Source organism: Aedes aegypti, chromosome 3, assembly GCF_002204515.2.
Source record: "Aedes aegypti strain LVP_AGWG chromosome 3, AaegL5.0 Primary Assembly, whole genome shotgun sequence".
Classification (NCBI taxonomy): domain Eukaryota; kingdom Metazoa; phylum Arthropoda; class Insecta; order Diptera; family Culicidae; genus Aedes; species Aedes aegypti.
Window position 1 is genome coordinate 161,195,087 of NC_035109.1, and position 17,998 is coordinate 161,213,084.

Consider the following 17,998-nt stretch of genomic DNA (forward strand, 5'->3'; position numbering starts at 1 on the left):
TAGTTTAATATGTCTAACCTCAGGTTTTAGTTTTGGGCATGATGTTTATCTGTGACTTTCCGCTAACAAGAGTGGGTTGGAAGCATACAATCCAATTTTATCATGGAATCATCACGCACAATCTTTGTAATAGGATCTTTGGGACCGTCCATAAATAACGTAGCATTTAATGGGGTAGGGGAGAGTCTACGAGATGTTACCAAAAAATATACAATATTTCACGAACAGTCATTCAGTGAACGACCATGTCTGCATCCCTAACACAGACATCTCTTCCGAACACCGTACTGTTGCCAGATTTGTCTTCATTCGTTTACTCTAACGTGTAAGCATTACTATTTCTGCCTTTCAAAATGTCTGAAGTCGCCGCTGCCGCAGCCCCTGCTGTCTCGCCAGCCAAGGCCAAGAAGCCAAGGGCCCCTAAGGGACAGGGCAAGGCAAAGAAGCCATCGACCCATCCCCCGGTGAACGATATGGTGGTTGCTGCTATCAAAACCCTGAAGGAACGGAACGGATCCTCCTTGCAGGCCATCAAGAAGTACATTGCTGCCAACTACAAATGCGATGTCGCCAAGCTTGCCCCATTCCTGAAGAAGGCGCTGAAGAATGGTGTCGAAAAGGGCAAGTTTGTCCAAACCAAGGGAACTGGTGCCTCCGGATCGTTCAAACTGAAGGCTGATGCTAAGAAGGCCGCCGGTGAAAAGAAAACGAAGAAGGCCGGTGAGAAGAAACCCAAGAAGGCTGCCGGAGAGAAGAAGAAGGCTGCCAAGAAACCAGCTGGAGAGAAGAAGGCCAAGAAGCCAGCCGGCGAAAAGAAAGCCAAGAAGCCAGCTGCAGCGAAGAAAGCCAAACCTGCCGGTGCAAAGGCTGCCAAAAAGGCCGGAGGTGTAAAGAAGGCTGCTGCCCCGAAGCAAAAGGCCATCAAACCTTCGAAGACCGCCGCAAAGAAGCCAAAGACCCCAAAACCGAAGAAGGCTGCCCCAGCCAAGAAAGCTGCCGCAAAGAAGACCGCTGCCAAAAAGTAAAGTTAGCAACTTTCGAAAGCACCCGCAACTGTACTGTGAAACAGTATTCATTATCCAATCAGTCCTTTTCAGGACTACCAATGAAGATCATATCAAAGAGTTACTACTAAGAATATTCCTTTTACCGTACGATCGATCATTTTCTCAAGGTGAAGAGCACACATCTAGACAGTCTTTCAAGCTGATACCTTGACCGATTGGTCACTCGATAATCAATCGAACAATTTGTTTTCAACTTGAATGTCTGAAATTATGCTCTTGCTTGACGATTTGAGGTGTTGCTTCGATTCATCTACATCGTAACCTACGTTCTATTTTTTCTTCTTATTTTTCAATAATGAACAACGCACTGATCTCGACCTGCAAAAGGGCCAGGCAGAGAAGTAGATCCAGTCCCAACCAGTAGAGAAAAAAAATAATAATAAATAAATAAAAAATAAAACAAAAATACCAATCTTGGGTAAATGGTATTCAAAATTCCAAATCTTGGGTAAATGGTATTCAAAATCTACTTACATGCTAACTCCAGGGATGTACGCAGCCCATTTTTAACACAAAATAATTGCCAATTTCCTTATCGTGTATCTCGGGGGTTTTCCTTTTCGAGGTAATACAAACTGTTGCTGATGGTGTGTCTCATGCTTCTTTGCTGGAAAGCATAACTATCACTGTTCTATCCACATTGGCGGAGCTCAGCATCGCTTCCGAAGGAACGGTTGCTTCTATTTTTCACTGATCACTTTATGCGTTTAAGGAAGCAGGATCCATAATTGTTTTTCGATCATTCAAACCCGTAGCCGTTAAGGCGAAGCAGGCCGTCGTTGAAATTTGTACGCGTCGTTAATGATTGTTGCTAATTCATCTCACGATTTCGAATCAAAGAAAATCACCTAGTTTTGCACTAACATAGCTGAAAAAGTATCAGCATACCTTATGCATGTTAGTGCGTACAGTGATTCTTTTTCAAGTCAATATAAACTATCACGACTAAGTTTTATCACTTTGAAATGCATGCTGAAAAGTCATCATTGTTGCCAAAACGAATGACGGGCCTTAAGAAGTTTTGCATTATAATGTGTTTTGTTTTAGAATGATATTCACAGTATAACATTCGTAATATTCCGTTTCGAATGAACGACATCCAAATGATAAGAAAAATGAACCATTCACAATGGAATTTTTTTTCTTTATTCGTTAGGCCAGTAAATTCTGATCTTGGACGGAATGGACGCCGTTCATATGGAGTGTGAAGTTCATTAGAGTGTGAAGCAAACAAGGATGACGAAAACTTACATGCAACAGGATGTCGTCGTTCTCTCGTCTCTACCAACACGTTCAACCAGCCGCTCGAACGAACACGCTAAAAAAATATAGAGATGATTGAAAAGTTTCAAGCACCCCTGTGCTGTGTGTCAGTTCTGTGTTATATGTTTTTAGCGTGGAAGCTCAAAGCTGAGAAAAGCTCACACGGAAACAGAACCCAACACGTTCGAACACGCTAAAAAAATATTTATAGAGAACAGAATTGATTACGATTTACACGAAATCGGGGGTTTGTAGATCGACAAGAAGTTTGTGTCATATTTTGCTATGCAGAAAAATCTCTCCTGTGCTGGTTTCTTCTTCTTTTATCGTACATTTTATGGCTCACAGAGATGATTGAAAAATTTCACGCACCCCTGTGCTGTGTGTCAATTCTGTGTTATATGTTTTTAGCGTGGAGGCTCAAAGGTGAGAAAAGCTCACACGGAAACACAAACCGACCCAAATTTGGCTTCATTTCACTCAAATCGGCTCTTCCGGGCGATAGCTCCAATTTATCGTCATGTACTACCATATTAAAATGGGTTGTATTTGAGTGGAATGCATATAATTCTATATTATATATATTCAGGAAAAGATAGTTTTACGCTGTTTATAAATATGAGTTTATTGATAAATTTTATTGTGGCTGATCGACAAATGCCTAATGGTTCGATGTGTTGTTGTATGCTGGGGAGTTCCGTTTCTAATAACCAAAATTCAAAGTAAAATATACAAATAAAGGCACACTACGCATAGAGGAATTTAATTCGTTCATCGTTATTCGGTTATTAGGTCAGTGGATTCTGAAATTGGGCGAAATGGATGCAGATAATACGGGGCGTTGTTAGAGTGTGAAAAATCAAAACTGGAAGACCCAACATTGGAATAGAAGGGAAGGTTGTTCGCAATTTAAAGAGGCAAAGCATAGGCACAAATGACATAAGTTATACACATGACTGCCATACTGTCTCAAGCGCCCACAAGTTCACTAAAAGCCGTCCCCATACTATGAGACCGAAAACACTCATATTGTCAACAACAACAGTCACCCCACAGTTATGGGTAGCACTCTGATATGGATCAGAGATGGATTAAAACGGGAATATCTCATCAAACAGAGTTGCAATCACGCAGAACACATTTTACCTACGTGAGCCATAAATCTGTGCAACATCGCAATCAATTATAAAATGCTCGATCATATTTTTTCCGACCGTATTCCCACTAACGTTGATTCATAACTGTGGGGCATTGAAACCCGTACCACAGTTATGGATCATTTATTTTAATCATGTCTTGTTCTGAAAAGTGACCCTTAGTTGATCCATAACTGTGGGGTGACTGTAGTTGCGATTGCACCTTCCGTATTTTTTTTTTTTTTTTTTTTTTTTTTTTTTTTTTTTTTTTTTTTTTTTTTTTTTTTATGAGCCATACTGTACGCGCGTCGATTTGCCGTTGAAAACCATACCATACCATAGATTCCGAAAGAAACGCCAAAAAGTATGCTTTCAGTAACATACCATTCACTTACCCAGCAGATAAAGTGCTGTTGTAGTGTTTTGATCCACTACATACATGGACCCACCTCTCTCACTGATCCCCATCTTCGGGACTATCGAAATGCAGTTTTGAATGAGGAAAACCGTGTTCTTCTAGACTTTATCAGGTTTCTCAGCTGAGGTAACCGTTACAAACTTAATCATACCGCAAGGCGGGGTAACTTTGGTAGTTTTGTGGAGTATAATCTGATTATTCCTGCACACTGTAGAAAACATTTTTATCTTAAATTTTGCCGTCGAAAGTTGGCATTAACCGTAAAACGGGGTAACTTTGATAGTGCGTGACCCACAACATACTGAACGAAATAACAAAGTTTCTGTCAATCAGTTAAGCAAACCGAATGCAGAAGTAAAGAGTATTAGTATGACACTTGGAATCAAGTAAATTTGAGAATTTATATGCAAATATTAAAAATTTATAAGATTTTTCCATTTTTTAAAAGCTCACAAACAATCTGTTCTACGATCACTATTCGATGAAGCCATAATGAGTTTCGTCACTTGTCCTTGACAGCCTAGTTGTAGTTAGAACATGAATTCGGACTCAAATCTCTTAGCGAATACCATGCTTACATGGTGCTTTGTGCTTTGTGATTGCACAGATCACTCGAGTTAGTTTTCGCGCGTTTCCGAAGTAATTTTGCACCACAATCTGGGTGTGTTAACGATGTGGATGACGACGTTGGAAGCGGTTTGTGGGTGCTCAGTCGAAAACGGATTATCAACTGGTTTTGTTTAAGATGAGTGAAATATGATGACACACATTCATTATATACAATCAATCACTGCACGGTGGTATGCGCCAGATGCTCAACAACGCATACCGAAAAAAAAAAATGAAGTTAAGCAAAACAAGCAAAAACGGAATGGTACAGTTATGCAGAATCAGCACGAACGATTGCTACCTGACAATGAAGTCCGGGTAGGCCGGAGTGATGTGTGGATAGTTGAAGGCGTCAAAACGAACGATTTAGGTAGTAACTGTTTTCTTGAGATTCGTCGAGCTGGTAATCGTATTCGCTCTGCTAATACAGCGTAAACTTGGAAAACAGGAATAAACTTATCTGAACTCTAGAGCAACAACAAAACACACAGCCTGATGGCTACGAATGAAACGGAGAATGTGTCGGGAGGAGGGGTTTACGAGTCGTTCATGACGGCAATCAAAAACTGCTTGTTGGATACACAACACCGTACGATGGCAGACTGCTATTAGTAATTGAATATTGACCTGATAACTCTTTGGGAATGTGCTTGTGGCCCTGAAAAGGGCCGTTTTGAGAGCGGAAATATGGATACGATTTAACCTCCGAAACCGTACATCGTACGTCCCTGACGCTTCAGAGCGTAGACAACATCCATGGCGGTTACGGTTTTACGCTTGGCGTGTTCAGTGTAGGTAACAGCATCACGAATGACATTTTCCAGGAATACCTTCAGCACTCCACGGGTTTCCTCGTAGATAAGACCAGAGATACGCTTGACTCCACCACGACGAGCCAAACGACGGATGGCGGGCTTGGTGATACCCTGGATGTTATCACGCAAAACCTTGCGATGACGCTTAGCGCCTCCTTTTCCTAGTCCTTTGCCTCCCTTACCACGGCCAGTCATTTTGTATGTTTAGTTCGGTGTTCGACTACGGTTGTAATGAAACTGATGCCTTCCGCTGGCGGACTGCCACTTTTATACCCGCACGAGGGGTGCTTTCTTCTTGCCATTCTTGCTTTTCCTATTCTTTCGGGGCTTCTGATTGGTTGCCTGCGTCGAAACAAGCATATAAAAGTAGACGTCGAGTTTTCGACCCTCATTATTTCGCCTCGTTTCAACGCATTCGTTTGGATTGTAAAACAAACTTCACCATCATACAATGGCTCGTACCAAGCAGACTGCCCGTAAGTCTACTGGAGGAAAGGCTCCTCGCAAGCAGCTGGCTACCAAGCCGCTCGCAAGAGCGCCCCGGCTACCGGAGGAGTCAAGAAGCCCCATCGTTATCGGCCAGGAACCGTCGCTCTGCGTGAAATCCGTCGCTATCAGAAGTCAACTGAGCTGCTGATCCGCAAGCTGCCCTTCCAGCGCCTGGTTCGTGAAATTGCTCAGGACTTCAAGACTGACCTGCGCTTCCAGAGCTCGGCTGTCATGGCCCTACAGGAAGCTAGCGAGGCCTATCTGGTCGGTCTTTTCGAAGATACCAACCTGTGCGCCATCCACGCCAAGCGTGTCACTATCATGCCCAAGGACATTCAGCTGGCTCGCCGTATCCGTGGAGAACGTGCCTAAATTTGGTCTACGTTAGTTACCATTCTAAAAAACGGCCCTTTTCAGGGCCACTACCACATTCCACAAAAGAGTTATCAGGAATTATTCCCTCGGAATAACTGACGAAGTCAACTTATTCCCATATTTTCGCTAAATCTAGACTAACTCTTGGCGCATTTCGGCTAAAATACACCATTCGACTTCCAACATCTTCGTATCTCTCGCTATCGTGAAAGAGCCAATGAATCGGTTACATTACGCTACGCCTAGCCTACGCTAGCCAATTAATCGGTTACATTACATTACGCCATTATTGTTTTTAACGGCAGGGCAGACTGAACGACGCAGGTAACGACATATGTGTTCCGTTTGTATCGAGTGCACAAGTCGGTAGGCAAAATGACAATGAAACGGCTTCAGCATCAGCCGTGATTTCTCTACCCATATTTCAAACTTCTACCCCTTTATGGCAAACGATGGAGGATGTGGTGTGGAGGATGCTCGATATTCACCTAGAAAACTTAACTCAAAGCCCACTTTGATAATGACAAACTAACACTGCTGGCATGTTTCCACCAGCAAAACAGCACACAATCTAGGTGGAAGTTGAGAATAACATTCCTCGTAACTTAACTCTAAGCACACCTTTGTTTATGACAAACTAATAACATTCCTGTGACTTAACTCTAAGCGCACCTTTGTTTATGACAAACTAACACTACTGGGATGTTTTTTTTTTGCACCAGCAAAAACAGCACACAATCCAGATGCAAGCAGCAGTGGTTGGTGCTAAACGAATGCGATTGGTAGCACCACCAACGACGGCGAGTGGCTGACGTGCTGTGTGCCGATGTAGTTGGATATTATTTGCAATTGACACCTAGACGTACTTATTACAATAGTTTACTTTACACCAAATACATAATTTCGAACAACTCTCTAGCGGTTAGAAACGAATATTGTCGTCCTGAAAAGGACGGTTTTGTTTTGATTGCGCACGGTCTTCAGTCGAGCGGGAAGTAATTTAGGCCTTCTTTTCGGTTTTCTTGGGCAACAGAACAGCCTGAATGTTTGGCAACACACCACCCTGTGCAATGGGTAACGCCAGACAGCAGTTTGTTCAATTCCTCATCGTTACGGATGGCCAACTGCAGATGACGGGGAATGATTCTGGTCTTTCTGTTATCACGTAGACTGGAGCGCCAGCACCAACTCGCTCGGCGTAGTTGCCCTTCCTGAGCAGACGGTGGATACGACCGACCGGGAACTGCAATCCTGCCCGGTTGGAACGGGACTTTGCCTTTCCCTTAACTTTGCCTCCTTTGCCGCGGCCAGACATTATGAGATAGTAGGTTTGAGTTTAAACTAACAGAGAAACGTTTACAAAGCGTACGTAAACTGTACTGATGGGGAATCGCCAGAACGGAGGGTTATTTTATACATGCGCAGCACTGCGATGTACCAATACCAGGGAGGTAGAAGTGGAACATCGAAACAGCAAACAAATTCGAAGGGGGCCGTAGCGGTGCTCTCTATTCTACGAGTATAAAAGATAAACCGCTCCGGTCGAACGGCATCATCATCATCAGTTTTCAACCACCAGCGCGCGCGGACGTGTATTCGAGAGCGAGTATTTTCCGAGCGAATCAACAGTGAGCAGTGCAGTGACATTCCAACCGATCGCGGTTGAAGAAACAGTTAACCACTTTTCAGTGGTACAGTGACAGTGACAGTAACAGTGATACGGTAAAGACTTTATACCATTAGTGTGAAAAAAGTGATACAGTGCAAAGAGAGTCTTTGCGCGAAGAAGTGCGAACGAGCATGGCGGCGAGTTCGGGGTGGGACCCTGGGCTTCCCCCCACGGCGTTCAATGGCGGTCCAACGGTTCCGGAATGGATGGGCGGCGTAGGCATCGGCCAGCTGCAAATCCTTTCCTTGTATGCAACGGACGGTGAAACGAAGCTGTGCCCATTTATCGTGGGCAAATCAATGCAGGACCTCGTCGGCGAAATCGAAAACACCACAACGGAAGCGAACGGGATGAAGTATGTGCTGCGAGTACGTGACGCTGGGCAGGTAAGGAAACTGCTCAGCATGAAGAAGCTTTTCAACGGAATGGCGGTGACGGTGGAACTCCACCCCGTCTTCAACAAAAGGCGCTGCGTGATTTCATGTCGTGAAATCCAAAACAAGACGGAACAAGAGCTGATGGAATGGCTGGCCAAGGACGGAGTGGTCGGTGTAAAACGGATCACCCGAATGCAGGATGGCAAGCCGGTTAATACCCCAACTGTCATTCTGACGCTGAACGGAACAGCAGTGCCCGAACACATCAAGGTCGGACCACTGCGTATCAAGACACGCATGTACATCCGGACCCGATGATATGCTACAAGTGCTTCAACTATGGCCACTCCAAACTCCGGTGCAAAGGCGCTGCAAAGTGCCGAAACTGCTCCAAAACCCACGATCTCGAAGGGGAGTGCAACGCTGCCCCTTTCTGCCAGCACTGCCAAGGTGCCCACGGACCTGCTAACCGATCCTGCCCGGTGTACGCGATGGAGAAAGAAATCGTTAGGCTGCGATTCACCACAAAGGCATTTCCCAGGAAGAAGCGAAGAAGCAGATCCAATCCGGCGGCGGTTCCTATGCTGCCGTCAGCTCAGCAGTTCAACAGAGGTTGGTCAACGCCCGTACATCTACGGGACAATCGGATCAACTGAAAGCCAAAGACGACTTGATCAAGCAACTGACCGAAACCATCAGCAAGCTAACCAGCAGGATCGAGGAACTTGAAAAGAAGTGCACCAGTAAGAAGGAGAAGAAGCGATCCCGCAAGATCCAGATTATGAAGGATGAAGGTAGCGGCTCCGAAATGGAAACGGATTCCAGTGCCAAGCAGAGTGCCCCGGACAACCCAGTGTAGGCGTCTCGAACCAGGTAAGTGCTGTCCTTCCAAAGCCAAGCGTTCAGAAACACAAACGTCATCCAACCACGGAAATTCATGCCCCCATTGTTAAAAAAGCAAGTGCTGACCAATCGCAACAATCTTCTGATCTTGCTTATCCCCCATTCAACTACAAATCTCCCCCAAACCACCCTGGCACTCTCGACCAACTGCAAACTCTAATGGATTCCACTCGTCTCAACTCCCCTCACTCACAATCTCACAATGGCCAACACATCAAACCCCATAAATAGTCAATCGTCCTCTAACCAACCAACTCAATCCTGCCTAGCATTACAATGGAATCTCTTCGGACTTAAAGGTAAACTCTCAGAATTACAATTATTAATTTCTCAATTCAACCCTATTGCTTTAGCGTTACAGGAAACAATGATTCCCAATTCAACATCAATAAACTTCATCAAAGGTTATGATCTGTACATTTGCGAAAACCCTGATAATCCCTACAAAACCGGTACAAGTTTAGCCATAAAATCTGATATTCCTCATCGTAGAATTTCTCTCCCTTCATATGATTCTTTATTCGCAGTAGCCATAGAAATTGATTTCCCCTTGAAAATCACACTGGTTTCCATTTATATCTCTCCCTCACATAACCTCCCCATTAAAGCTAGTCTTGCCAAAATACTTGACCAAATATCATCCCCTGTTCTCCTAATGGGTGATTTTAACGGTCATTCAACTCTTTGGGGCTGCCATCGTAATGATGCTAGAGGATCGATTTTATGCCAACTCTTTGACGAATATGGCATGACTCTGCTGAACGATGGTAGTCACACTAGAATCAGTCTCTCAACTGGTCAATCATCAGCCTTAGACCTTTCAGTATCCTCCCATAGCCTCAATTCCCAGCTGTCTTGGATGGTCCACAATGACTGTTGTGGTAGTGACCATCTTCCTATTGTTATCCAACTGAATAGAGCTCCTCCTGTGTCTTCCTGCCGTCCTCGTTGGAAGTATGAGCTGGCTGACTGGCCTAGCTATCAAAACGAGGTCTTCTCGGTATTTTCCAACAGAGCCCCTTCCTCAGCTGAGGAATTCGTTCAACAATTGTTTGCCATAGCTACGCACCACATTCCCAGAACAATGGTTCTCCCGGATAAAAAGTCGGTTCCATGGTGGAACCCGAGGTTCGTTCTGCAGTCAAACTCCGTCGCAAAAAACTACGTGCTCTTCAGAAGATTGCAAAGGAAGATCGTAAAGACTCTACCACTTTTTCTGAATTCAAAGCTGCTAGGAATGCAGCCAGATCGGTCATTAAACAGGCCAAACAGGACAGCTGGGACGAATTCATTTCCTCAATTAACCCTGACAGTACTTCAAAAGAACTGTGGGACAAAGTCCATCGATTAAACGGTAGTAAAAGTAGACAGCCTATTAAACTAAAAATCAGTAATCAAATCACTGACAATCCTTCAATTATTACCGAACATCTTGCTGATCACTTTTCCCAATCATCTTCCTCCTCCAATTACTCTGATAACTTCATTTCCCACAAAAACACCATAGAAGCATCTCCTCCCAATTTCAATACTGATGAAAATCTAGAGTATAACTGTGATTTTCATATGAAGAGTTAGATTGGGCTTTACACAGAGTCCACGGGTCATCAGCTGGCCCGGATGATGTAGGTTATCCACTTCTCAAGAACCTTCCCCTAATAGGTAAATCCATCCTCCTTACAATATTCAACGACATTTGGAACCGCGGTGAAATCCCTAACTCTTGGAAGGAAGGATTAGTTGTTCCCATTCCCAAACCCGATAAAGATAGAAATAATGCCGACAGTTTCCGCCCCATTACTTTATTAAACTGTATTGGGAAGATTCTTGAGAAAATGGTTAACAGACGACTCATCACTCTTCTGGAATCTCGTGGTTTACTAGATAATCGACAGTTTGCTTTCCGCCCAGATAAAAGCTCTGATGACTATCTTACCGAACTTGAAGATATCATTAACTCACACCTGGAAAGGGGAATACATGGTGACGTTGTATCCCTTGACCTGTCGAAAGCATACGACCGTGCGTGGCGTTTTCCCATTCTCAAATCTTTTGAAGAATGGGGAATCAAAGGTCGCATGGGTCATTACGTCCAAAGCTTCCTTCAGGATAGGAGATTTAGGGTCATCTTAGGCAACAACCGATCTGAGTTGAGATGTCAAGAAAATGGTATTCCTCAAGGTTCGGTAATTGCCCCAACACTCTTCCTTATCTGCATCCAATCGCTATTCAAGGACATTCCGCCCAATATCTTCATACTAGTCTATGCGGACGACATCACCATACTCACCTTCCACAGCATAAAATCTCTGTCCAGAAAACGAATTCAATCAGCAGTTCTGAGTGTTTCAAAATGGGCTGACGAACACGGTTTCACTATATCCCTGAAAAATCCCAACTTCTACACATCAGTCGCAAACAGAAAAAAGATGTCAAAACTCCCCGACATCATTTTAAATAATACAATTATAAAATCCCAAATATCCCTCAAAATCCTTGGTATTCATCTCGACCGAACCCTTAGCTTCAGGCAGCACCTTAATAGCGTCCGCAAATCCATCAACCAAAGACTTAATCTCATAAAAGTAATCGGCTCCCGTATACCTTGCGCCCACCGAACATCTATCCTACAAATCGTCAACAGTTGGATTCTACCTAAGATGTTCTATGGTGTTGGCCTCTTCAGCAGAGGTGGTGATTTGGTAAGCAACAAATTAAGCCCACTGTATAATAAAGCTGTCCGTCTAGCTTCAGGAGCTTTTGCTACCAGTCCCATCTTATCCATTATGGCTGAATGCGGACAACTCCCTTTTGACTATTCCTTAACAACTAACGTTGTTTCCAAAGCTATCAGATGGCTGAGTCTGGGGGGTCGAAATGACGTTCCCCTGGTCACACGAGCCTCTGACTTATTCCAATCCCTCACAAACCAATCGCTTCCAGAAATAGCCGTATTACCTAGATCCAAAACCAAGTCATGGAATCAACCCACCCCAAAAATAGATCTCTCTCTTCTAGATCAGGTCAAAGCTGGTGATCCACATTCTATAATTCAATCACACTTCAACAAACTCCGCTCTGAAAAATACTCCAACCACCTAACAATATATACAGATGGTTCTGTATGTAATGGTTATGTTGGTTATGGCATTGCTAGCTACTCTACACTCCCAAACATCAGTGCTGCCCTCCCCCCATCTTGTTCCATATTTAGTGCCGAAGCATATGCCCTTCTAAAAGCCACTCACCTCTGTTCCACCCTATCGGATCATCCCATAGTAATCTTCAGCGATTCTGCTAGTTGTCTTCGAGAAATGGATTCTTACTCCTTGAAACACCCCTGGCTTCAGGAGGCCGAAAGACTTGCTTTGGTCAACAGAGCCACCTTCTGTTGGGTGCCAGGTCACTCTGGCATCCACGGTAATGAGGAGGCTGACCGGTTAGCAGGTGTAGGTCGCAGCATGAACCCAGAGGATGTTTCTATTCCATCCATCGACGCTCAGAGATGGACAAAGGAGAAGATCCATGACTCCTGGAGCACTAAATGGTACAACAGCAGGGATATTGCTTCTCAGAAAGATTAAAATCATCCACTTCCCCTGGCCCGATAACATTAACCCCAAACATCGTCGCATTTTAACCCGTTTTACGAATTTGGTCCCACACCCGTTAACCCATAGTTACCGTATTGACAAAATAGATCCCCCTACTTGCACATCTTGCGTACCCCTTAACTGTCCACCATATTTTGATTGACTGTCAATGTTACAACACTGAACGCTTGGCTTTAATTTGGACGGCACCCTGGAAGAGACGTTATCGCCACCAAACGAGGAAGCTTTAATCGCATTTTTAACCACCACCGGATTACTGGACCCAACTGTAAAACCCAGCGATAAGGGACGAATGACCTTCGGGTTAAAGTCCCTCTCAAACAACAACAACAAACAACAATCGAACGGCATCAGTTTCTGTTTCCCTTGGATCGAAAACAACGTCAAACCTATAGCGATGGCACCGAAAACCAGTGGAAAGGCCGCGGAAGAATCCGCAAGGCCAAGAAGAACATTGTCAAGGGCGACAAGAAGAAGAAGAAGCAGCGCAGGAAGGAGAGCTATGCCAATCTACATCTACAAGGTGTTGAAGCAAGTCCATCCCGACACTGGCGTTTTCTCAAAGGCCTATGAGCATCATGAACAGCTTCGTCAACGACATCTTTGAACGTATTGCCGCCGAAGCCTCCCGTCTTGCTCACTACAACAAGCGCTCGACAATCAACTTCCGCGAAATTCAAACCGCCGTCCGTCTTCTGCTTCCAGGAGAATTGGCTAAGCATGCTGTTTCCGAAGGCACCAAGGCCGTCACCAAAGTTACACCAGCTCCAAGTAAATGACGGACCGACATCGAATAATCGCAGCAAACCAAAAGGCCCTTTTCAGGGCCACTATTTCAATCATAGAAAAAGAGTTAAATTCGGAAAAAAATGACCCTTCGCAGCGACTGTAATACTCAATAGCCTAACCGACTGTTTCGTAATGGCGAACATCATACCACCCCATCGTAGTTTGCTTACATGATTCAAATGTCAAATTGATCCCACCGGACTACTTGTTACCAACCTTTGGTTGTTTCAAAATATCTACTTGGACCTCTATGCTTTGCAAAAAGCCTGACTGAACTGACAATACTTACCGAATAGTGGCAATGACGCCCTAAACTCAACCTGTATGATTTGCTGCCTACTTTCAGGTATCGCACAGAGAGAAAATAATATCATTATGAGTGAAACGGTCTGCCTTCTCGTTATCAGACAGCAGCAAAGCAAATATATCGATCTAGCCTAGTAGCAAAAGTAACATATTTCAACAAAGTGAGTGAGCTATTTAGTGAGCCCATTACGTTAGAATCTCAAATCACGCCAAAGTACGTGAACTTAATTTCAATCTTTTAAAATATGAACCATGGAGCTCATGCTACGCTCATGGACGGCGCCGTTTGTGCTAGTGGTGAAGGGTAGGGCATTAAATTTTCCCTATTGAGGTGTCCTTGTTCTCCGTACCGGAGCGGGTTCCACCAGGCCCTAACGACAGACATTATATATCAGTACTCAGATCTTCAAGGCTGACGAGCAATCAATCAGTTCTACAAATAATCAACAACTGCAGCAACTTTCGGCTGCAATCCCGAAAAACGATTCTTTAAACCGGAAACGTATAGGTGCCGTATGTACACGTACATTGTTTGGTGCTCACCGCGTTTTTCGGGTTTCACATTTCGGGGATCGATTACCAAAGCTTCTTTTAATTTCTTGCTTACATGGAATTAACAGTAATGAAACCGACAGAAAGTTTAATTAACCAAACTACAACAAACGCGGCACTGACCTAACGCGTTGATTCTTATTCAGGGCTATGCATGTCCTACAGACTCGCACTGGCAGCGATGTTCTTGCGGGGTGTGCTGTCTGATATTACAGATTGTATTTTATTGTAGCGAGTTTGCAGTTATAAATTTCAACATAAACCAAAATCTTAACTAAACATTCACTATCCTGTGCAGTGCGGTGGCATCGATGGCTAAGGCAACGCATTTGTTGAAATTGGACAATCAACGGTGGGTATATCTCAAGCGGGTGAGAGTTGCTTTGTTTTTAAACGATTATGAGTTACATGACTATTTTGTTTACAGATTAAAATAAAATTGATTGATTGACATTTTTATCGAGCCCATGTTGTGGGTATGGTTTATGGAAAACCATCAAATTAACATTGTTAAAAGTTTACTTAAACCAAACCCACGAACATCGCCCGTCAGCACTGGGAATGACTTTGTTTGAGACCTGTTATGAGCCATAAGGTAACGGATTTTTCATAATATATGAATGTAAACGCAAAGAGCGACTATTGATGTTTCTAAATTCATTACCGGCAAGCATGATAGCATTGTTTCAATAGTTGCTATTAATTGTTTTATCTAGCGAAGCCACACCATATGAAGCACGAGTGCCATTACGACATGTTTACGTGGTACTTTTCTCAATGCCAGCCCAGTGTAGCGGTAATGGGCTGCTAGCGAGATTCATATACTCGCCAGACGGACATACTAAAATGTAAATATGTTTAGTGAAGAACGGAAAACTGAGTTTTAGAAAGATGTTACCAAAAAAATATACAATATTTCACGAACAGTCATTCAGTGGACGACCATGTCTGCATCCCTAACACAGACATCTCTTCCGAACACCGTACTGTTTGCCAGATTTGTCTTCATTCGTTTACTCTAACGTGTAAGCATTACTATTTCTGCCTTTCAAAATGTCTGAAGTCGCCGCTGAAGCCGCTGCCGCAGCCCCTGCTGTCTCGCCAGCCAAGGCCAAGAAGCCAAGGGCCCCTAAGGGACAGGGCAAGCCAAAGAAGCCATCGACCCATCCCCCGGTGAACGATATGGTGGTTGCTGCTATCAAAACCCTGAAAGGAACGGAACGGATCCTCCTTGCAGGCCATCAAGAAGTACATTGCTGCCAACTACAAATGCGATGTCGCCAAGCTTGCCCCATTCCTGAAGAAGGCGCTGAAGAATGGTGTCGAAAAGGGCAAGTTTGTCCAAACCAAGGGAACTGGTGCCTCCGGATCGTTCAAACTGAAGGCTGATGCTAAGAAGGCCGCCGGTGAAAAGAAACGAAGAAGGCCGGTGAGAAGAAACCCAAGAAGGCTGCCGGAGAGAAGAAGAAGGCTGCCAAGAAACCAGCTGGAGAGAAGAAGGCCAAGAAGCCAGCCGGCGAAAAGAAAGCCAAGAAGCCAGCTGCAGCGAAGAAAGCCAAAGCTGCCGGTGCAAAGGCTGCCAAAAAGGCCGGAGGTGTAAAGAAGGCTGCTGCCCCGAAGCAAAAGGCCACCAAACCTTCGAAGACCGCCGCAAAGAAGCCAAAGACCCCAAAACCGAAGAAGGCTGCCCCAGCCAAGAAAGCTGCCGCAAAGAAGACCGCTGCCAAAAAGTAAAGTTAGCAACTTTCGGAAGCACCCGCAACTGTACTGTGAAACAGTATTCATTATCCAATCAGTCCTTTTCAGGACTACCAATGAAGATCATATCAAAGAGTTACTACTAAGAATATTCCTTTTACCGTACGATCGATGATTTTCTCAAGGCGAATCTCAAGGTGAAGAGCACACATCTAGACAGTCTTTCAAGCTGATACCTTGACCGATTGGTCACTCGATAATCAATCGAACAATTTGTTTTCAACTTGAATTTCTGAAATTATGCTCTTGCTTGACGATTTGAGGTGTTGCTTCGTTCGTTTTTTTTTTTCTTTTTTTTTTTCAATAATGAACAACGCACTGATCTCGAACTGCAAAAGGGCCAGGCAGAGAGGTAGGTCCAGTCCCAACCAGTAGAGAAAAAAAAAATAATAAATAAATAAAAAATAAAACAAAAATACCAATCTTGGGTAAATGGTATTCAAAATTCCAAATCTTGGGTAAATGGTATTCAAAATCTACTTACATGCTAACTCCAAGGATGTACGCAGCCCATTTTTAACACAAAATAATAGCCAATTTCCTTATCGTGTATCTCGGGGGTTTTCCTTTTCGAGGTAATACAAACTGTTGCTGATGGTGTGTCTCATGCTTCTTTGCTGGAAAGCATAACTATCACTGTTCTATCCACATTGGCGGAGCTCAGCATCGCTTCCGATGGAACGGTTGCTTCTATTTTTCACTGATCACTTTATGCGTTTAAGGAAGCAGGATCCATAATTGTTTTTCGATCATTCAAACCCGTAGCCGTTAAGGCGAAGCAGGCCGTCGTTGAAATTTGTACGCGTCGTTAATGATTGTTGCTAATTCATCTCACGATTTCGAATCGAAGAAAATCAGTTGAAAAAGTATCAGCATACTTTATGCATGTTAGCGCGTACAGTGATTCTTTTTTCAAGTCAATATAAACTATCACGACTGAGTTTTATCACTTTGAAATGCATGCTGAAAAGTCATCATTGTTGCCAAAACGAATGACGGGCCTTAAGAAGTTTTGCATTATAATGTGTTTTGTTTTAGAATGATATTCACAGTATAACATTCGTAATATTCCGTTTCGAATGAACGACATCCAAATGATAAGAAAAATGAACCATTCACAATGGATTTTTTTTTCTTTATTCTTTATTTCTTTATTCAGGAAAAGATAGTTTTACGCTGTTTATAAATATGAGTTTATTGTTAAATTTTATTGTGGCTGATCGACAAATGCCTAATGGTTCGATGTGTTGTTGTATGCTGGGGAGTTCCGTTTCTAATAACCAAAATTCAAAGTAAAATATACAAATAAAGGCACACTACGCATAGAGGAGTTTAATTCATTCATCGTTATTCGGTTATTAGGTCAGTGGATTCTGAAATTGGGCGAAATGGATGCGGATAATACGGGGCGTTGTTAGAGTGTGAAAAATCAAAACTGGAAGACCCAACATTGGAATAGAAGGGAAGGTTGTTCGCAATTAAAAGAGGCAAAGCATAGGCACAAATGACATAAGTTATACACATGACTGCCAAACTGTCTCAAGCGCCCACAAGTTCACTAAAAGCCGTCCCCATACTATGAGACCGAAAACACTCATATTGTCAACAACAACAGTCACCCCACAGTTATGGATAGCACTCTGATATGGATCAGAGTTGGATTAAAACGGGAATATCTCATCAAACAGAGTTGCAATTACGCAGAACACATTTTACCTACGTGAGCCATAAATCTGTGCAACATCGCAATCAATTATAAAATGCTCGATCATATTTTTTCCGACCGTATTCCCACAAACGTTGATTCATAACTGTGGGGCATTGAAACCCGTACCACAGTTATGGATCATTTATTTTA

The 17,998-nt window shown here is 43.5% G+C and overlaps 3 protein-coding genes and 3 pseudogenes across 3 annotated transcripts; 4 read left to right on the forward strand and 2 right to left on the reverse strand.

Annotated features, from left to right (window-relative positions):
• The first annotated feature begins 353 nt into the window (after nt 1-353).
• Nucleotides 354-1,128, forward strand: LOC110678125 (histone H1B-like). Its single transcript, XM_021850729.1, has one exon. The coding sequence runs from the start codon at nt 354-356 to the stop codon at nt 1,023-1,025; it is 672 nt and encodes a 223-aa protein (XP_021706421.1). The 3' UTR covers nt 1,026-1,128.
• A 4,029-nt stretch (nt 1,129-5,157) lies between these two features.
• On the reverse strand, nt 5,158-5,834 carry LOC110677926 (histone H4-like). Its single transcript, XM_021849944.1, has one exon. It carries the CDS (start codon nt 5,501-5,503, stop codon nt 5,192-5,194), a length of 312 nt encoding a protein of 103 aa, XP_021705636.1. The 5' UTR covers nt 5,504-5,834; the 3' UTR covers nt 5,158-5,191.
• Nucleotides 5,746-6,222, forward strand: LOC110677923 (annotated as a pseudogene).
• A 950-nt stretch (nt 6,223-7,172) lies between these two features.
• On the reverse strand, nt 7,173-7,487 carry LOC5578473 (histone H2A). Its single transcript, XM_021850730.1, has 2 exons — nt 7,287-7,487; nt 7,173-7,235 (listed from the first exon to the last, which is right to left on the reverse strand). Exons 1-2 carry the CDS (start codon nt 7,485-7,487, stop codon nt 7,173-7,175), a joined length of 264 nt encoding a protein of 87 aa, XP_021706422.1.
• Nucleotides 7,488-13,132: 5,645 nt separating this feature from the next.
• On the forward strand, nt 13,133-13,514 carry LOC5578460 (annotated as a pseudogene).
• A 1,871-nt stretch (nt 13,515-15,385) lies between these two features.
• LOC110677922 lies at nt 15,386-16,219 on the forward strand (annotated as a pseudogene).
• The last annotated feature ends 1,779 nt before the right edge of the window (nt 16,220-17,998 follow it).

Excerpts from the sequence above, each read along its gene's own strand:
- LOC110678125 (XM_021850729.1), top strand. The coding sequence starts at position 354 with ATGTCTGAAGTCGCCGCTGCCGCAGCCCCTGCTGTCTCGCCAGCCAAG.
- LOC110677926 (XM_021849944.1), bottom strand. The coding sequence starts at position 5,503 with ATGACTGGCCGTGGTAAGGGAGGCAAAGGACTAGGAAAAGGAGGCGCT.
- LOC5578473 (XM_021850730.1), bottom strand. The coding sequence starts at position 7,487 with ATGTCTGGCCGCGGCAAAGGAGGCAAAGTTAAGGGAAAGGCAAAGTCC. Across the intron at positions 7,236-7,286 it reads TCATCTGCAGTTGGCCATCC|GGTGGTGTGTTGCCAAACAT; the intron begins GTAACGATGAGG and ends CCCATTGCACAG.